This window comes from Marmota flaviventris, chromosome 20 (assembly GCF_047511675.1).
Source record: "Marmota flaviventris isolate mMarFla1 chromosome 20, mMarFla1.hap1, whole genome shotgun sequence".
Lineage (NCBI taxonomy): Eukaryota > Metazoa > Chordata > Mammalia > Rodentia > Sciuridae > Marmota > Marmota flaviventris.
The window spans coordinates 19994350-20014838 of NC_092517.1; the positions used below are offsets into that span (position 1 = coordinate 19994350).

Genomic DNA, 20489 nt, shown 5'->3' on the forward strand with positions numbered 1-20489 from the left:
GCTTCACCCCTGAGCCCATCCCCAGCCCTTTTTAGATTTTATTTTGAGACAGGCTCTTTCTGATTGGCTGAGGGTCTTGCTGAGTTGCTGAGGCTGGCCTCCACCTTGCGATCCTCCTGCCTCAGCCTCCTTAGTCTCTAGGATTCCAGGAGTGCACCACGGCACCCACGATTTGGGGCTTCCTTTTAGCAGCACCTTCACATTCACCCGACTCCATGCGGCCCTTGATGTGGCCAGCGCCTGCCCGATCCCTGTTGATGACAAGCAGCGCCCCAGACGCCCTCTCCCATGGCACCGTGTCCCGAGGGCAGACCTACTTGGTGCTCTCCAGGGTCTTCTGCATCTTCTTCGTCATCTTGTCGATGGCCACCTGTCTCTTCCCTTCGGGTAACAGGTCTATTTTGTTCAGCACCACGACCAGCTTCTCGCAGGCGATCTGACCAATCACGAGGCACTCCGCCGACTGGGTCTGCATCCCCTTGGTCACATCGATGACCAGCATCATCAGATCGATGATCTGGGCCCCTGGGACAGAGAACAGCAGGTTAGAAAGGGAAAAGAGGGCTGGCGGCAGTGGCGCACACCTGACGTCCCAGCAGCTCGGGAGGCTGAGGCAGGAGGATTGCAAGGTGGAGGCCAGCCTCAGCCACTCAGCAAGACCATCAGCAAGATCTCAAAATAAAACATAAAAAAGGAAAGAAGAGTCACTGGACATTTTGCTGCCTCTGTCATTTTCAAGCAGGGACATCTAGAAACCATTCCGAACAAAGTCACATTGAATTTTTACGTGGGGGGAACCCAGGGCCCCACAGATGCCCTGGTGACGGGGCAGGTAGTAAAGGACACAGCTACAAACCAGGGGAGACCAAGCAACTCCAAGAAACTGTGAAGAAAGAGGGACTGTGGCCCTATCAACACCTACCAATGCCGGAGGCTGAGGCAGGAGGACCAATGCGGAGACCGCTGAGCCTCCACCCCGGCCCCACAGAGTCATGTTCTAGGTGCATCAATCAATCCATCCATGGATCCATCCCCCGCAGACCTGGCGGGTTGACTTCCTGGTGACAGCCCCCACTGTCCTCTGGATAAGCAGGTGTGGCCTCACAGTCCCTCCTCTTGTGACCAACAGCTGCTTCCCACTCAAGTGGGCCACGCAGGTGACTTCACACTTGGCAGACCCCGTCCTGGGCTCCTTCCTGGCCCCATGGCCCTGCCCTATTCAAGGTGAAGCTGAGCCCACCTGGCCCAGAAGAGGCGACCGTCTGACCCCTGCAGCCTCCCACACGGCAGAGCAGGGACAGGTGGGAGGTGAGGCAGGTCCCAGCCTGTGTGACGGCCCACGCCTGCTCTGGTGGGTGAGGGGACCCACAGAGCCAAGGCTGCACTGCCTGGTGGGTTCTTTAAGGGACTGTCAAGAGTAATTCCACCTGTCAGCTCAGCGGTGCCGGAGGCTGAGGCAGGAGGATGGCAAGGTGGAGGCCAGCCTCACTTAGGGAGGCCTTAAGCAACTCAGGGAGATCCTGTCTCTAAATAAAATATAAAAAGGGCTGGGGACGGGGCTCAGGGGTTGGGTTCCTCTGGGTTAAAAAGACTAATTCCAACCCTCCAGGTCCCCTCCCGAGCCCAGACACCACCTGCGACCTTCCTGGTGAGGAAATGAGGCCCAGGAGGGGTCCCATGAAGACCCAGTTACACAGCCGTCAGGGGTCAGCAGAGATTTGTGCTCTTGGTACCAGGGGTTGAACCCAGGGGCCCTCGACCCCTGAGCCCCGTCCCCAGCCCTTTTTATATCTTATTTAGAGACAGGGTCTCGCTGAGCTGCTCAGGGCCTGGCTAAGTGGCTGAGGCTGGCCTCCACCTTGCGATCCTCCTGCCTCGGCCTCCTGAGCTGCTGGGATGACAGCTGGGTGCCACCAGGCCCAGCCAGAGCAGAGATCTTACCCCATGCAGAGGCTCCTGACCAACAGGCCCCACGGCCTGCCCTGACCAGGAGGGACCCGGGCTGCATGCCAGCTTCTTGTCCTCCAAGCTTTACCCCCCGTCCACTTTCTGTTTAGGAATCAAGGCACATGCCCCATCCGTGTCCCCCGTGTCCCTCCTCACCTGCTCCCTGTGCCTGCACACCTGGCCTCGCCTCGCTCACCCCAGCCCGAGTGCTCACAGCAAGGCCTGGGGCTGTGATCCGTTGTCACAGCACGAGACCCGGCCAGGGCTCCACGACATAGATCTTTGTTGAGCTGACCGGAGCCGAGGTCAGCGCCTGAGCCTCTTCCACTTTATTTACCAGGAACGTGTCCCTTTCCTCCTCCCGGGCTGAGTGCCACCAGGCGCCTCGTCTTGCCCACTTGTTGGGACCCTGCGATGGGAAAGGAGTGGACGGACACACTCGGAGCTTTAAGTGCAGACAGGGCCCCTTGGTGGCCTCCTGGGGTCCCCAGGCAGCCTTTGTTCCCACCAGCACACAGCTCTGCCCCAGTGTCCCCTCTGCAGCCGGCCCAGGGACACTTCTAAGGGGTTCAGAGGTCACGGGGACTTGTCGGGCCTCGCTGAGAACCAGGGCACCGCGGGAAGCCGGGGTCAGCTCCGGGCCTGCTGCCGGGCAGCGGTTTCCTCATCCGACTTTTGATCAGGCCCCAGGAAGTGACAGGGCTGGGCCGCCCGGGCGCTCGGGGTCCTTCATCTCTGCATGGAATGAATCGGGCAGTGTCCCTCCCGGTTCCCACGAGCCAGGGTCGGGAAATGGCTCTGGGACGAGTGGGTGGGAGCCAGACAGAGACACGCAGCTCACAAACGGCCCTCTGTGCCTCCCGCCTATCAGGGCTGTCATCTGCTGGGGACCACGGGGTCCTTGGAGGGTGCGCAGAGCCATTCAAGGCTCTCGGGAGTGTTCAAAACGACAATTTCCAATTCTACTGATTCTATATCTTAATCGTTTCAAAAATAAAAATAATGAGAAACTCACAAAGGTCAGCGTTGAGCACAGCCTCGGGGATCTGGGACATGTCACTTTCCTTGTGGGACAGAGGAGGGGAAATGTGTTCAGGGGAAAAGAACATCAGACTTTGAATATAGTCGAGAAACCTCGAAAATCAGATTTTTGAAAAAATCAAAAGGTATTCTAAGAAGCAGAAAGGATACTGGATTTGAAATCAGGAGCCGGGCACAGGGGTGCACACCTGTCACCCCAGCAGCTCGGGAGGCTGAGGCAGGAGGATCACCAGGTGGAGGCCAGCCTCAGCCACTGAGCCAGGCCCTGAGCAGCTCAGCGAGACCCTGTCTCTAAATCAAATAGAAAAAGGGCTGGGGACGGGGCTCAGGGGCAGAGCACTGGGTTCAACTCTGAGCACCACATAAAATAGCAAATAAAATAAAGAGATCGTGTCCATCTGCAGCTAAAAGTGTTTTTTTTTTTTTACGGGGATGAAGGGGTGGGGTGTGGCTCAGTGGTTAAGCCACTTCAGTTCCCAGGACCAAAGAAAATTAAAAGTAAAATTAAATCAAAATCAAATTAAAGGTAAAATGAAATCAGGGAAAAAACTGTGTTCAACTGGTGGTTCTTTAAATTGTGCCCCTGACAACACAAAGCCACAGCAGGGAACTGCAGCCTGTTACTGTCACCACCACTTGCCACACACACCTACCCTGGTCACAGCAGGACGGCGTGAGTCAACCCAGGTGGGGTCCCGCGTGTGACCACGGGCTCTCCACAGACGGCTGCTGCCCTGGTCCACCTGGGCAGCTGTGCCATGGACACAGCACGTGTGCCATCACCCTCTGGCGACAGCGACGTGGGTGCTACAGACGAGAACAAGGTTGGAGAGGCGCGGTGGCCGCGTCAAGGTCAAGGAGCCGGGATCCAGACAGATTCGAGCTCAGAGCACTGACCTGTGTCCACCACAGCACCCCACGTCCCCAAGGGCAGGATCCGCGTCCAGAACAAGACCGTCGCTCTGTCCCTGGGCGGGGGGGTGCACACAGGAGCCCGTCAGTGCTCCAGGACAGGTCCTGGGAGGGTCCAGAAGGTTCCTTCCAGGAAGATTCCAGAAGGTTCTAGAAGGTTCCCTCCAGGAGGGGTTCTAGAAGGTTCTAAAAGGTTCCGTTTTTAGCTGCCGAAGGTTCTTTCTAGAAAGGTTCCAGAAGGTTCCTTCCAGGAAGGTTCTAGACGGTTCCAGAAGGCTCTTTCCAAGAAGGTTCAGAATGATCCTTCCAGGAAGATTCTTTCCCACAAGGTTCCTTCCAGGAAGGTTCTAGAAGGTTCTTTCTACAAAGGTTACTTCCAAGAAAGTTCTAGAAGGTTCTTTCTAGGGTGGTTCTGGAAGGTTCCTTCCTGGAGGTTCCAGAAGTCCCTGCGTGGGGACGACCACTCTGCAGCTCAGGCGCCATCATCAGGGCGGGGTCTTGATTCACTGCCCAACGTGTCCCTCCCCACTTCAAGGCCCGCGCAGGTCTGCTCAGTGGCTCAAGTGGCCCAGCTACGGGTGAGGACAGGCGGCAGCTGTCCCCGGCCTGATCTCCCTGGGGCTGCGATGGGGAGCCCCCGCCCAGGGAGCCAGCCGCTCTCTGCCCTCTGTGGCCTCCTCCTGGGGCTTCCCTGTCACAGCCCGGGGTCCCAGGAGGGCGGGAGTGTGTCCCCTGGTGTCTGTGCTGTCCCCTCCTGGCACGCGGTCGGAGGCTGGGAATGGAAGGGGCTGGGCCAGGAGGGTCAGTCTGCAGGCTGGGGACGGAGGCCACAAAGGCGGGAGGCAGAGGCAGGGCAGGGGTCCCCAGCTGTGTCCCCATCACGGCCCCCAGTGCCTCCTCCGGGGACCAAAAGATCCCGATTGCAGGAAGGTCGCTGGGGGGGTCCCAGGGTGAGCGCCAAGGACCCCGGGAGCCAGGCGCTGGGACCCACAGTCAGCGCTGAGCCGAGGCCCCACCCTGAAGGGGTGAAGGCTGTCCCCCTAGTCCAGGCGGCCCCTGGGCTCACGGATGTGGACAAAGGACTCGGGTGACTCAGGGAGTGTGGGCGAGGGGGTGGCCCACTCAGCCACGGCTGGGGGACTGGAACTCAGTGCCACCACTGAGGAGAGCAGGGGGGAGGGGCTCAGGAAACTGGGAATGCAGCCACCCTGGGACCCAGCCGTCCCACTCCTCGGTCTATACACAAAGGACTTAAAATCAGCACACGACAGGGACACAGCCACGTCAGTGTTTATGGCAGCTCAGTTCACAATAGCTCAACTGTGGAACCAGCCTAGATGTCCTGCCCTTCAACAGGGGATGGACAAAGAAACTGTGGTCCATATACACAGTGGAATATTACTCAGCCATCAACAAGGATGCAATGACAGCATTTGCTGGTAAATGGACGGAGCTGGAGACGATCGTGCTGAGTGGAATAAGCCAGTCCCCAAAACAACCAAAGGCTGAGTGTCCTCTCTGATATGGGGACGCTGACCCACAATGTGGGGAGGAGGGAGGACCGCAGTTCACTGGATGAGACGCAGGGGAGTGGAGGGAAGGGAGGGGAGGGGACTGGGAGAGACAGGGGAATGAATGGACGTCACTTTCCCATGTTCACAGAGGAACCCACGACCAGGGACACCCCACAGCAGGTCCAGCCACAGGAGTGGGACGTCACACCCCGTGCAGGTGGGACATGGCAGGATGCTCGCTGCTGTCACGGGGAGCTAAGGAGAAGAAATACATTTATAAAGCAGAGAGCTTTAACATAGAAGTGGGGCCAGGCATGGAGTGGGCAGGCTGGGCACCCGCGGGCACCGCACACACAGCTCTGGCCCGTCTCCTTGGCCCCGTCCCCCACTCGCCCACCACCAGGCCACTCCATCACCAGGGAGCGCTGGGGGTCAGCTGGGGGCCTCTGCCACCTTCAGAGGGGACCAGGAGGCCAACAGACGTCCTGTCCCTGGAGGAGGCCCTGGGGACCCCGTCCTTTGTCCTCAGCAGACAATCACCGTCACCACCCACGGCGTCCCAGGCGGGGGAGGGGACCTGACTCCCAAGGCAGAGTCCTAAGGATGGAGGCAGAGGATTGGAGGCCCGGCAGGCCCCGCCCCCACCCACTGCGCAGCTCGGGCAAAGGCACATCTTTTTTGGAGGGGGGGTGCCAAGGATGGAACTGAGGGGACTCCACCCCTGAGCCCCGTCCCCAGCCCTATTTGTATTTCATTTAGAGACAGGGACTCACTGGGCTGCTGAGCGCCTCACTAAATCGCAGAGGCTGGCCTCCACCTGGCGATCCTCCTGCCTCAGCCTCCCCAGCTGCTGGGATGGCAGGCGTGGGCCACCCCCTGACTGCGTTTCCCTCTCCTTCTGCCCCCAGCTCAGCCCTTGAACTTGAACCTTCTCCATGAGCCCAATCCCCACACAGCCCAAGAGGGGAGCCTCCAGAGAGACTTTCTTGCACAGAAATAAATACTGGAGGCCAAGATGGAAGCAAGAGCTGGTTCAGCGTCTGCCCTCCCCCTGCCCGCATTCCTGAGCCCTCTGGGGACCCTGAGGCCTCCCAGCAGCAGGTGGGCCAGGCCCGCAGGTGGCAGAGGAAGGAGAGCAGACCGCGTGCCAGGGCAGCCTGCCAGTGTCCTTCAGGGCACACGTGCCACCTGAGGCCCGTGACATAGGAGGTGGGGGGGGACATTCATCAGCACCTCAGCAGCCAAGGGAGAACAATGGGACCGTGTCAGCAGCCCAGGAACAGGAGCGATGACAAAGAGCGGCCCTGAGAGATCAGGGGAAATGAGCAGCCAGATGCCACACAGAGGTGCTGCCCGGGGGACCAGCCAGAAAGGCTGGGGTCACCTCAGAGCACCACAGGGACAGGGGGCAAAGCCCGGGCCGAGGACAGGACACCTGCGGGCTGCGCAGTCTTGGGTCAGGAGCTGTCCTCCTTGGAGCCACATCTGTACCAGGACAATCACCCAACTGTGACCCAGGCACAGGGCGAAGCCATCGAGACAAAAATAGAACTGGATCTCTGCCTTACAGGGGTCACCAACATCAGTGACAACTAGATCAAAGGTTCAAGTGTAAAAACAGAAAATCTAGAGAGAAGCCGGGGCGCGGTGGCACACGCCTGTCATCCCAGCGATTTGTGGGAGGCTGAGGCAGGAGGATCGCAAGTTGGAGGCCAGAGCTGGTTCATTTCAGAATGTCTGCCCAGAGGTGGAAATAACTGTGGGAATTTTTTGGTACCTGAGGTTGACCCCAGGGATGCTTCACCCCTGAGCCCCGTCCCCAGCCCTTTTTATATTTTATTTAGAGACAGGGTCTCGCTGAGTTGCTTAGGGCCTCACTTTTGCTGAGGCTGGCCTTGAACTCGCGATCCTCCTGCCTCAGCCTCTCAAGGAGAGAGACACCCACGTGTACCACTGCCCCTGGTTACAAAGTGAGTTTGTTTGTTGGTTTCTGTTGGTTTGTTTCCGTGCTAGAGCTCAGACCCAGGGCCCTGCAGATGCTGGACAGGCGCACCGAGCTACACCCCAGCTCACGAGTCATTTTTATAACTCCTGCTTTTATATAAAAAAAACTTGCTGGGCACCATGGGGCACACCCGTCATCCCAGGGACTCAGAAGCCTGAGGCAGGAGGATGGCAAGTTCACGGTCACATCTGGAAACTTAGCAAAACCCTGTCTCAAAATAAAAAAATTAAAAACCGTCTGAGGATGTGGCTCAGTGGTGGAGCCCCCTATGTTTGGTCCCCGGTACTGCAGAACAAAAAGACCACGAATGAAACATATCAATCTTGTTGCCATGAGCACAAACTAACTGCAAAGATAAATCTTTTTTGCAAACCTAAGAGTAAATGTTTAGCCCGACGCGGTGGCGCACGCCTGTCATCCCAGCAGCTGGGGAGGCTGAGGCAGGAGGATCGCCAGGTGGAGGCCAGCCTCAGCCACTGAGCAAGGCCCTGAGCCACTCAGGGAGACCCTGTCTCTGAATAAAATAGAAAAAGGGGCTGGGGACGGGGCTCAGGGGTGGTAGGGACAGAGCCAGGCTGGTGTTCCCAGAGGGAGCTACTGGGAGCAGGCCCAGCGTCCCCAGCAGCCCGGGGTGCCTGGACTCTGAGTCCCCCAGGGCTGCCGTGCCAGGGTCTGTCCGGGGTCCTGTGAGTTTTCTGCTGACTGTGCACAGGGGTCCGCGTCCTGCTGGGGCGAGAGGGAGCCGAAATGTAGGAATAAAATAATGGTGGGCCGCGGACTCTAATTTGATTTCATGCTCTGGGAGGAAATGAATGGAGGCTGCTTTCAAAGGTCTGCTCGCTGGGCCCCCCCAGCCCCCCATTGGGGGCTCCCCCACCGCCCTGGACCTTTGTGAGGATTTCCTCCAGCACCGAAGAGAAAATAGGATTGTGGCAAAGGCTCCGTTCTCAAGTGTCACCCGGACTGAGGGGCAGGCTGGGTCCTAATGTGAACTTCCCATTTTGGGGAAGAGGAAATTCTTCAATTAATAAACCGGGGGTACACACGGCCAGGCTTCAGGTCCTAATCAACTGCATCTGTACTTAGGATAAAAAGACTCACTATTCTGCTTCTCTCTCTCTCTCTCTCTCTCTCTCTCTCATTTTGCTTCTTGCAAAAAAAAAAAAATAATAAAATAATAAAATGAATGTTTTATTTGAAATTCTTTGAGGTTCGTATCTCCTGTTTCAGGAAATATTGTCTATTTCATGCAATGGATGCAGCGCAGTCCCCCCGCCCCCTGCTGCCCTGACTATTCTATTTCCTTCTGGAAACTTCTGCTAAGAATCTGGAGCCCACCCCCCTCCCCAAAAAAATAAATAAATAAATAGCTGAATTCTTCGCTGCCCCCCTCCACTGTGACAGCCTGGGAGATGAAATGAATTAGCCCGGATTTTGGCAGACACCTTGAGGGCTGGGGGAGGGAGGGGAGCGAGACACATGGCCAAATATGGATGTAAGAACTTCTTCTGGACACGACGGTAAAGGGGTGGCCGCGGGAATGGGGACCGGGAGGAGGACCCGGGTTAAGCTGGCCTGGGTGAAGTTCACGGCCAGTGCTGAGACCCAGCCCCCGGGGAAGGGGACCCTGCCCAGGCATCTCTGTGGCTCTCAGCCAGGGGTGGCCCAAGAAGAGGGTTCAGCATCTCAGGAGAAAACCAGGTTGGCGCACACCTGTCATCCCAGCAGCTTGGGAGGCTGAGGCAGGAGGATCGCAAGGTGGAGGCCAGCCTCAGCCACTCAGCGAGGCTCTGAGCCACTCAGGGAGACCCTGTCTCTAAATAAAATAGAAAAAGGGCTGGGGACGGGGCTCAGGGGTTGAGGGCCCCTGGGTTCAACATTTGGTATCATAAAATAAATAAAGAAAAAGTTAGAAATACCTGAACACATAGAAGACACCTGCTCAGTGGAAGTGAGCGGAGGAGAGGAGAAGGAGGCAGGTGAGGCAGGAAGAGCAGACCCTGTCTGCCTGACCTGGGGCCCATTCTTTTTTTTTTTTGCTTAGTGCCAGGGATTGAACCCAGGGGCCCTCAACCCCAGAGCCCCATCCGCAGCCCTTTTTCTATTTCATTTAGAGACAGGGTCTCCCTGAGTGGCTCAGGGCCTCGCTTTGGCTGAGGCTGGCCTCCACCTTCGATCCTCCTGCCTCAGCCTCCCGAGCCACTGGTGAGGCCATTCTTGTTCCACCAGGCTGCCTTCCTAAAGAGCCACCAAAGAGGATTTCGCTTCAAGACAGCAGCGTGGGATCCCAAAGGGAAACTGATGGAATTGTCACCAGGAGGCTGTGCCTGTCTAGGTTTCAGGTCACCACGTAAGAGGAGGTGTGGGGAGGCTTACAGGAAACACAGATTCCTCCTCAGCTTTCGCTATGCACAGGCCTGTGCAGGGGCCTCACCTGCCTGGGCCTCAGCCTCTCCCATCTACAGAGGAGGACGTCTATTATTGACAGGGCCCATGGGATTTGCAGAAGAGGGCTGCCAACCTTACCCAGGGCACAGAACACTCCAGTCCCATGTTCTAGGATATGAGGTCCCATCCTCCCTGCTCAATTCTAGAAAGAAAAGGATAAATGTTGCTATAATCCCAGCAACTCGGGAGGCTGAGGCAGGAGGACCAGGAATTGGAGGCCGGCCTCAGCCACTCAGCAAGACCCTGTCTCTAAATAAAATCTAAAAAGGGCTGGGGACGGGGCTCAGGGGTGAAGCACCCCTGGGTTCCATCCCTGGGACCAAAAAGGAAGAACAAAGACAGAAGGGGCGCCCGGGGCCAGCAGGCACCTCGAGGGGTAGCGAGGCCCTGGGTGCAGGGTGAGAGTGCCGGAACCCGGAGCCCCTGAGCCCCATCTGGAGGGGCAGGATCGCCCCGCTGCAGTGGGTCGGCAGGAATGCAGGCCTGGAGCTGCAAGATCTTCCGGTTTTTCAAGAGAAGCCAAAAATGCAGACTATTAGATGTGATTTGCCAAATTTTAAATGTTGACAACCGATTCGAAAAATGTTTAAACTGCGAGGCCCAAAGAAAACAGGTCCGAGGGCCAGGGCTGGCCTGCTGCTCCCTCGTGGAGAAGTTCTGGAGTGAGTTTTCTCTAGGAAGTTGGAAGGCGCAGGATGAATAGCCCCCTTCCTTGGCCGTCGCCCCACGGGTGACAGATGGCACAGCACAGCCCTCTGACTCCAGGGACCTACATTTTTTTTGGGGGGGTACCAAGGATGGAATTCTGGGGCCCTCAACCCCTGAGCCCCAGCCCCAGCCCCTTTTTGTATTTTAGAAACAGGGTCTTGCTATATGGCTGAGGCTGGCCTCCAACTTGCGATCCTCCTGCCTCGGCCTCCCCAGCCATTGGGATTATAGGCGTGGGCCACCGCGCCCGGCCATATTTTGTCTTTGAAGACGGTGGGGAAGCTGGGTGCCAGGGAGGGTTGTCCTGCAGGTACTGGGTGCTGGGTTCTCTGGTGGGGATCAGACAAACCACAGCTCAGACCCCGACCCTTCAGCTAGGCCACCAGAGGTAAGCACTGACCCTCCCTGGCCTGAGTGTCACCCGAGGATGGTGAAGAGGTAGCAGCAGGCTGCACCAGACCCACGGCCCCCAGGGTCAGGACCAAGTTCCCCTCAAAACAGGGCTGATCCACACAGGTTCTCCTCCTCACGGCAGGACGCAGGGGTTCACAGCATTTCCTTGGGGACAGAATGCGCCCTGTCCACAGGATCCAAGGGTCTGGGCACAGGGGACGCTCTGAGCCAGGCCGGCTCTCTGTGTTTTCCTGCATTAGTGGGTCTGACCCTGCCCAGCCCACGGGGTCGTCGCACCCCCAGGCAGACACAGAAAGGCCCAGGAAGGTGACATTAGCGGCTGCTCTCCTTGCCCAAGGTCACAGAGCTTGTGACTAGCAGGGACAGAGCTGGACCCCAGGCCCTCTGTGGAAACACAGAGGAGGTCACAGTCCCCTCCCCACCTAAGGAACAAAAAGAGGGGCAAGTCGGCTGTGGGGGTGCATGCATGGAATCCCAGCTCCTGGGGAGGCTGAGGCAGGAGGATCGTGAGTTGGAGGCCACTTGGCAAGATCGGTCTCAAAATCAAAAATTAAGGGCAGGGTGTGCGGCTCGGTGGCAGAGCACCCACGGTTCAGTCCCTGGTGAGAGAGAGGGAAATGGGGGCCGGGTCCCCAGCTGCACCCCGACCTTCCCAGGCTGAGGGCCCCCCACGGCCTCCCCAAGGCCTGCATGCCCTCCCCGCACCCCAACCCTTCACCCTTCAGCTTAGATGTCACCCCCATTTCTCAGGCAGTTCTGATCTGGAGGTGGCCTTCCCTCAGGGTCCCACAGCACTGGGGGGTGCCCTGTGTCGGTCCCCTGCCTCTCCTGCAGCCTCACCCCACGGGGACAAGGGCCCAAGCTGCCACCTTCCCACAGAGCCCCTTCCCCCCAGGAGGACAGAGCAGGTGAACTTTATGGAGATAACAGAAACAGCTAGGTGGCCGGGCGCGGGGCACGCGCCTGTCATTCCAGAGGCTCTGGAGGCTGAGGCAGGAGGACCGCCAGGTGGAGGCCAGCCTCAGCAACTCAGTGAGGCCCTGTCTCTAATAAAATCTAAAAAGGGCTGGGGACGGGGCTCAGGGGTGAAGCAGCCCTGGGTTCAGTCCCCGGAGCAAAAAAAAAGTCACCCAGGTGACACTGGCCAAGGCAGAACTAGGGGTGGGACTTCACACCTCCTGGCCCCCACCATGGAAGCCAGGTCCAGCCTCCCAAGCCGCCTGACTCCGTCTGGTCCTGAGAGACCACAGTTGTCCCTGTGCTCTCTGTCGCCGACACATCCAGAGCCTGCCATGTCCCCTGTGGGCCACCCGAGGGACAGGACGCAGTCGAGACCAGCCAGGGGCGAGCCGGCAAGGCCCCCTGGAGGCGGTGCCAGGCCCGTGTCCCCGGGCGGGGCTGACCCCCTTGGCAACGTTTCCTGTGCCCTGGAGAAGTGCCCAAGGTGCTCCACGTGGCTCCCACACACCAGCCACCCAGGCCCCAGACACTGAGGCTGCACTGAGACCCTGGGACGAGGAGGAAAGGGAAGCTGGCTTGTGTTCCACTCTGAACACCGGTATCGTTGTCCCCTGGGCTGGGCCGCAGGCTTTAGGGATGACTGTAACCCAGTCTCTGCCCAGAAGGAGCTCGCAGTGTGACGTCTGGGACACACCCCCCCCACACAACATCAACACAAGGACATAAAAGTGAAGCCAGCTGGGCGTGGTGCCGCAGGCCTGTTATCCCAGATGCACGGGAGGCCAAGGCAGGAGGATCGCAAGGTCGAGGCCAGCCTTGGCAACTGAGGGAGGCCGTCTCTAAATAAAATACAGAAAAAGGGCTGGGGACGGGGCTCCGTGGTGAAGCACCCATGGGCACAAAAAGGTGGACCGAGAAGCTCTGCCCAGCAAGACAGGACAGGAGGCAGGGATCCGACACCTGGAGGATGAGGAGGCCGGAAGGCCAGGGGAGGAGGCCGTTCCGGGTGGAGGACGCAGCAGGGGGCGAGGGAAGCCAGGCTGCCAGCGCCCGGAGGATGCTGAGCAGGCAGACCCCGGGTCTCGGGGAGAGGCCAGATCACCTGAGTCCTGTTCAGAAGGGACGGAAGGACCAGAGGCGCCCAGCGCTGGCCCGGGGACCAGCTCTGAGTCAGGGCCGGCTCACGACAGCTGTTCCCAATCTTCTCGGGAGCGGAGCACATGTGGCCCACCCAGGAACGGCCCATGGCGGGTCCCCGCGAGGGACCACGATTTATTAGGCCTCTCCACCCCAATAGGCCCTGATGTCCCATGCTTTAGGGGGCCGTCTAGTGACATCGGGCTCTGGGCCTTGACACCCCCCAACCTTCATTTCCTCAAAGTGGAGGAGATGTTCACCCCGTGTCGCCCCCAGGGCCACTCATCTCCCCTGGTGACAGGGACGCTCGGCTGCAAGGTCCTGCCCCGGTTCAAAGCAAGGCCTGGCCTCCCGCTGATCCCGGGGACGGTCTGCGGTCTCCAGCCTCCAGGAGGCAACGCATCTCAATTAAAAGCAGACACAGTCGGACACAGACGCAGGAAAAAATGGGGCTTCGCACACCCTGTGGGTAAAGAGGCATCAACGCCACCTGTGGGCCAGGTGACAGGACCCAGGCTAGATCCTGGGGACTTTCTCCTGTCCCAAGCCTGCCGGTGAACAGATCTGGTGTCCCCTCGGCTCCAGAGCCCTTCTTCCCTTTAGAGGCTGGAGACCTGCGGAGCGTGATGGCCCACGCCTGTACTCTCAAGGGCTCTGGAGGCCGAGGCAGGAGGATCCCAAGTTGGAGGCCAGCCTCAGCAACTCAGCAAGACCCTGTCTCTAAATAAAATACTAAAGGGCTGGGGACGGGGCTCAGTGGTTAGCACCCCTGGGTTCCATCCCTGGTGCCAAAAAAACAGGAGGGGGAGTGTTTTAAGCAGAGAAGATAGGAGGCCTGAGACAGGAGGCCCAAGTAGGTCACAGCACACAGGGCGGGTAGGCGGGTCACGAGGATCCTTGCACACAGGGGGATGAGTTTGTATTGTATATTCTTTTGGGGGGGCACCAGAGGTCCTTACTACTGAGCCCCGTCCCCAGCCCTTTTTACATTTTATTTAGAGACAGGGTCTCACTGAGCTGCTTAGGGCCTCGCTAAGTGGTTGAGGCTGGCCTCCACCTTGTGATCCTCCTGCCTCAGCCTCCCCAGCTGCTGGGATGACAGGGGTGTGTACCCGGCTGGATTGTGTCCTTTACACACAAGAAAAAGTCAGCGGCGGTTTCAGTTGGGGAGTGGGGTGGCCTGACGCATCTTTTGACAGTGTGTCTGGGCTGTCTGCGGACAGTGAATCACTGAGGGCAACTGGGGGGCTCTTTGGGAAGTGGCTGTCACCGTGGCAGTGGGAGAGGACGGTGGCTGGGGGCACGGTCCTGCTCTGCTCCAGAGCACAGGAACCAGCTGGCCCACGGAGGGCGGCACCGGCCACAGGAGGACTGCGCCCTGGGCTCCCCGGGTCCTCGGACAGCGCCGTCCTCCACCAGGCCTCGGCTCAGCCTCCTCTTTTCTGTGTCAGCTCCCTCGTCCCCGGGGCTGGGCGCTTGTGACAGCAGGCTCTGGATTTCCTCTGCACAGAACAGGGGAGGCTGCTCTTGAGCGTCCTGAAGAGCTGCAGCCAGGCCTACCCACAGCGGAGGAGGAGACGGAGGGGAGAAGTCTTACCCTCCTTATTAGGAACTCTACGGAGGATGTCTAAACCCAGCTTCACTCAAAAAGCCGCACAACAAACATGTTTCCAAAATTATATAAAAAGGACCAACTAAGCCAGGGTGGTGGGGAGGCTGAGGCAGGAGATCCCAGCGGCTGCGGAGGCTGAGGCAGGAGGATCGCAAGGTGGAGGCCAGCCTCAGCCACTCGGTGAGGCCCTGAGCAACTCAGGGAGACCCTGTCTCTAAATAAAACATAAAAAGGGCTGGGGACGGGGCTCAGGGGTTGAGGGCCCTGGGTTCAGTCCCTGGGACCAAAAAATAATCACCAACGACCGCAGCCTCAGCTGGGGGAGGCTGTCCCCTCCACTATGTCGGTGCCTGGCGCCAGGTGCCCGTTTGGGAAGCGCTGATACAACACAGAACAGACAGACAGACCCAGGCCAGAGCCATTCCTTCAGTCCCCAGCCCCCAGCCTCTGGCCATGTGCCCGAGAACAGCTCCCACCCAGAGCCACCGCCCGGGGAGGCCCCTGCAGCCGGAGGCCGGCCCAGGAAGGCGGCCTCATCTGCGGGTTTAAAGCAACTCAAAGCCAATCTGTTTCAAGTCCCAGCTGGTGTCTGGCCGCTCCGTGGAGCACTTAAGATCTAGAGCTGATTATTTTTCTGGCAATGACAAAGGCAGGCTGGAGAGGGGGTGTCCTGTTTCCAGCTGTTTCCGGAACCTTCTGGAAAGGTCTGGCGGGAGCCGGAGCCAAGCTGGGAGGGGGCTGCCGGGGGCCTCAGGGCTTCGTCTTCCTTTCCTCCCGGAGACCTGCTCACCTGGGTCAGGAGGGCACAGCCCGGGGGACAGGCCCGTCCCCTCGCCCCTGCACACGGGCACTGAAGCCCTCAGACAGGACCCGTCCACCGGCCTCTCTGGCTCCACTGGGGTTTGGGAGTGGACCCAAGGCCAGGTCCTTGTGGCCCTGCAGGGTGGCCTGGAGCCGGTGTCCCCGCCCAGGGAACTGGGTGGTGGAACGCGCCTGTGGGACGCAGTGGACATCACGCCTGCACACGGCCCGCCCAGGACATAGTAGGTGCTCACTAAACAGAAGAGGCTCCGGATTTGGCTGGTTCTCCACAGGGACAGGGTCCCCTCCCTGGGGTGCTGCGCTTCCTCCTGCAACCTGCCTCCAGGACGGGGACCACTCAGCCAGAGTGACGCCTGGTGCACCCTGGGGGTGGGGACCTGTCACCTGTCACTCTGTCAGGGAGTCACCTCATCCGGACAAACTCCTCCAGGCTGCCCTGGTACAGCCACGAGTCCCCTTCTGTGGAGAGCAGGAGGGATGCGACACCTCTGTTTACTTCTGCTGTGACAGTGACACAGGGTGGTGGCCAGGATGCCACTTGAACCCCAAGAGGATCCCACACAGGTGACCCTGGGTGACACGTACATCGAGGCTTTACGGCACCCGCCTCACGGGCCAGGTGCCCTTTCATGCCCTCCCTGGCCACTGCCACCTGCCTTCTGTCCCAAGGAGATGGGGACTGTGTCACAGAACGGCTGCAGGAGTCCAGCTGGTGTGTGGAAAGCCCTCAGACAGCAGGTGACGTGAAGCAGAGGCCACCAGAATGCCAGCTCTTGTCACTGAGATCTGCGGAGATGACGCTGTGGTCATTTCTATGTTCTGCTTTCTCACTTCTGTCCTCTTGGTTTCTCTGGCCCAGGGGATCAGACCTGAGGGCGCTGGGCACTGAGCCCTTTTTCTATTTTATTTAGAGACGGGGTCTCCCTGAGTTGCTGAGGGTCTCGTTAAATTGCTGGGGCTGGCTTTGAACTCGCGTTCCTCAGCCACATCAATGTTCACAGCAGCCCAATTCACAACAGCTAAGTGATGGAACCAGCCGAGGTGCCCTTCAACTGATAAATGGATAAAGAAACTGGGGTCCGTATACACAGTGGAATATTACTCAGCCATCAAGAAGGATGTAATGATGGCATTTGCTGGTAAATGGATGGAGCTGGAGACATCACGCTGAGTGAAATCAACCAGTCCCCAAAAACCAAAGGCTGAGTGTCCTCTCTGATATGGGGATGCTGACCCACAATAAGGGGGAGATAGCAGTGCATTGGATGAGACGCAGGGGAGTGGAGGGAAGGGAGGGGAGGGGACTGGGAGAAATAGGGGAGTGAATGGACGTCACTTTCCCATGTTCACGTAGGAACCCACGACCAGGGACACCCCACAGCAGGTCCAGCCACAGGAGTGGGATGTCACACCCCGTGTAGGTGGGACATGGCAGGATGCACACTGCTGTCACGGATAATTAAAAAAGAACAAATATAAAACGAAGAAAAGAGATTAAATTTTTAAAAATAAAAGAACTCACAACCGTCCTGCCTCAGCCTCCCCGGGCAGCTCTCCTCTGTCTGTTATCTTCCCAACTGGACTGAGAGGTTATTTGATGATAAATTTTAAAAACTCCGTCATCAGAATCCTCGTGTCCTAAAACACTCAGGTAAGAGACCTGCACAAGTCTCCGCCCCCCAGTTCAGCGTCTCAAACCACCTGGAAGATGAGCCTCGCCTGGTGACCAAAGAGTGTCCCCATCGGCCCCTGAGAGGAAAGGACTCTCGACCTGCCTGTGGTCCCCACTGCCTGCCACCAGTCACAGCTGATGTGACAACACTGGGCTGTCTCCAAGGGTGACCTGCTGAGAAACTAGCCACAGGCGGGTGACCTTGTGAGCTGGTGACCAGGCTCCCTGAGGGTTTGGGAGTGATTTCATGGGAAACTGGACCAGAGGGCTGGGCACTGGGGTGAAGGGTGTGACCCCAACATCTGGGGAGCCCTGGGGGTCAACTACAGGTGCGAGTGGGCTGGTCCAAGAGGACACTTGGAGGGGGTCAAATGTGCAGGCCAAAGCCAGGAGCAGTGGTCCACGCCTGTAATCCAGAGGTTTGGGAGGCTGAGGCAGGAGGATCGCAAGTTGGAGGCCAGCCTCAGCCGCTTAGCGAGGCCCTGAGCCACTCAGCGAGACCCTGTCTCTCAATAAAACACAAAATAGGGCTGGGGTGGGTTCAATTCTTGGCTCAGGCCGAGGCAGGTGGGAGGTTCAAGGCCACGGTGGCCTGGTGTGGACAGCCACCTGCTCCACCGGTCCCCGCACACCTCTGGCCTCTCTCCAGGTCCTCGGAACACAGCCACCCTGAGCTCCACCTGCTTCCCATCACGGAGGGAGCCTGAACTTGAACTTGAGGGCTGCACAACTGCTAGCAGCCACGAAGCCACCCCAGAGCCAGCGGAGCTTGGGGACAGGCCAAGCTTTGATGCTCCTCCATCCCCTGACGGGCCCGTCTCGGGCGTGTTTATTTTTCCTGGGGAGCTTTGCAATGTTCCAACTAAACAGCGCGGCTTCGTCAACAAGTTTTGGAGCAAGAAAAATAGCAACAGGCTGTGTGTGCTGGGCCGCTGGGCGGGAAGCGCCCCTCCTGGGTCTGAGAGGCCGGCCAGTTCTGCCTCCTGCCACCAGGCCCCAAGTGTCCCTTCTCTCAGGACCACCTTTCACCCCGTTTTTTATTTTGGGGGACTGAACTCAGGGGCATTCAATCACCGAGCCCCATCTGCAGCCCTATTTTGTATTTTATTTTATTTGAGTGGCTGAGGCTGGCCTCCAACTTGCGATCCTCCTGCCTCAGCCTCCTGAGTCACTGGGTACTAAAAAAAAAAAAAAAAATGCAGACAGAAGTGGGCGAGAAAGGAGTCCAGAGACACCCCACTGATCTGACGCCTGAGCACCCAGGTCACCAGTCACCTGAGACACACCTGAGCCCAAGTTCCTTCCACTGCAGGGGAACACACAGGACTCTCGCTCTCCTGGGGCACCAGCAGGGACCTTGCACAGACACCCCTGGTCCTGGGCTCTGCTGTGCACCCCACTGTCCCAGCAGCCCCCCCCCCAGCAGCCTGGAGAGTGACCCTCACTTTGCCAACAAGCAGTGAGCTCCCTGGGGACAAGGGGTGAAGCCGGAGTCCCCCCTGGATCTCGGTGGCTCTGAACCACTGCTCTCCCCTTTGGCGGGGGTCTGGGGACACAGACAGGCGTGTCCCTGGACGCCTCCGTGTGGACTTGGGCGGAGGCCCCCAGCCAGGAGACCCCACGACCCCCCTGGGCCCCCTCTGCCTGAACGTCCCCAAGTCCTGCCACTCTCTCTGCTGCACTGTGGAGGGACAGAAAGGGAACTCAAGCCCTGTAAGAGCAGCCGGGCTGTGGCTGCGTGTGACACACGGCAGGTCTCCTCAGGGACACTTCACCCTGGAGGCCGGCAGCGGCTGACAGATCAGCTCAGGAGCAGAAGGAGGGGACAAGGCAGCGGACCCAGAACAACCCCTGTGGGTCAGAGCAGTGAACGTCCCTAAGCCATAAGAGCCCAGAGTCCCCAGGCTGTTGACGAGCTTGTCCCCACATGAGGAACGCAGAAGGCACCCCCAGGACACGGCCTCCTCCGTCTCCCAGCCTCCATGGACCTCATGCCCAGCAGCTCTGGAGGCTGAGGCAGGAGGATCGCAAGTTGGAGGCCAGCCTCAGCCACTCAGTGCTACCCTAAGCAACTCATGGGGAAAAGAATAAGCCGGGCTGCGCTCAGGGTTTAGACTTTGGGGCTCCTCCTCTGGGTGCTCCTGTTCCAAACCTTCAGTTCCCGCTGCCAGGAGTGACGGTCCCAAGTGGCAGGTGTCTGGTGGCACGCTGTGGCACTGCCGGGTAAGGAAATAATTAACTTTCTGGTTCTCTTTCAAAGCCTCAGACTGAACAATGCACAAGTCCCCATTTGGGGCACAATTGGAATGAACGCCTTTGTAAACCACTCTAATCTCCCTTTGTGACAAAGGCAAGGCATGGCACAGGTTCACAGCCGGTGGCAGGCTGCAATTTGGCCCGGGTTTGGTTTTCGGTGTCTGCGCCTGCGCACCCCACTGTGTATCTATTCCACTTGTAGAAAGGACGCTGGAGTCCAACTGCCTAGTGATTCCAAATTTCTTTATTATGGAAAATTTTAAAGTGGATTATAAAATTGCATTGAATCAGAACACTCAGGATAGAGTCCTGTGCGGTGGCCCAAACCCGTCATCCCCACAGCTGGGGAGGCTGAGGCAGGAGGATCACAAGGTGGAGGCCAGCCTCAGCCACTCAGTGAGGCCCTAAGCAACTCAGGGAGACCCTGCCTCTAAATAAAATAGAAAAATGGCTGGGGACGGGGCTCAGTGGCTGAGTGCCCCTGGTTCAATCCCAGGTACCAAAAAATAATAATAATACTAATAATAATAATCCATATATTCATCATCCAAACCCAGAACTATCTCCCCAAAGGAAATGCTATGAGGTCCCTGGGAGACATCAGCCTTATTAAGTTGACCAAGTGACTCGGCGACAGAACCAGACCCCAATTTGGAAATGCACAGAGAATGGTCCCTGAGCTCCAGGGCCACCATCAAACGAGATGGTTGTTGCAAAATCCAAAAGGTGGCTGGAGGCAGGGAGGCCTGGCCTCTACTTCTCCCCTGGCCTCCCCTGCAATAGCAGGGCTCAGGGCTCCCACATGCAGTAGCTGTCGTGTGTGGGGGGGTGACAATAGCTCTAGACACTCTTGTGCCCACCCACCCGGGAGCTCAGAACCGCAGGAACAAAAGGTTGGGAGGAGGGGAGGGGGGCGAGAGAAGAAAAGCTTCAAGATTAAAGTCCCAGGCAGGGACAGACGGCTCCGTTTTTTAATAACTGAAAACACGAGTTGGGTCTGAATGTGGCCATTGTTTAGCAGAGGCGGGCAGTGGACGCGGG

At 58.3% G+C, this 20489-nt stretch overlaps 1 protein-coding gene across 1 annotated transcript in view; it reads right to left on the bottom strand.

The window, feature by feature from the left end:
• Eefsec (eukaryotic elongation factor, selenocysteine-tRNA specific) overlaps nucleotides 1-20489 on the bottom strand; it is a 118375-nt gene that overhangs the window by 73731 nt on the left and 24155 nt on the right. Inside the window, exon 2 of the mRNA XM_027954452.2 lies at nucleotides 318-525. Coding sequence (XP_027810253.2) covers nucleotides 318-525 — 208 coding nt within the window. The remainder of the gene's footprint in view (nucleotides 1-317; nucleotides 526-20489) is intronic.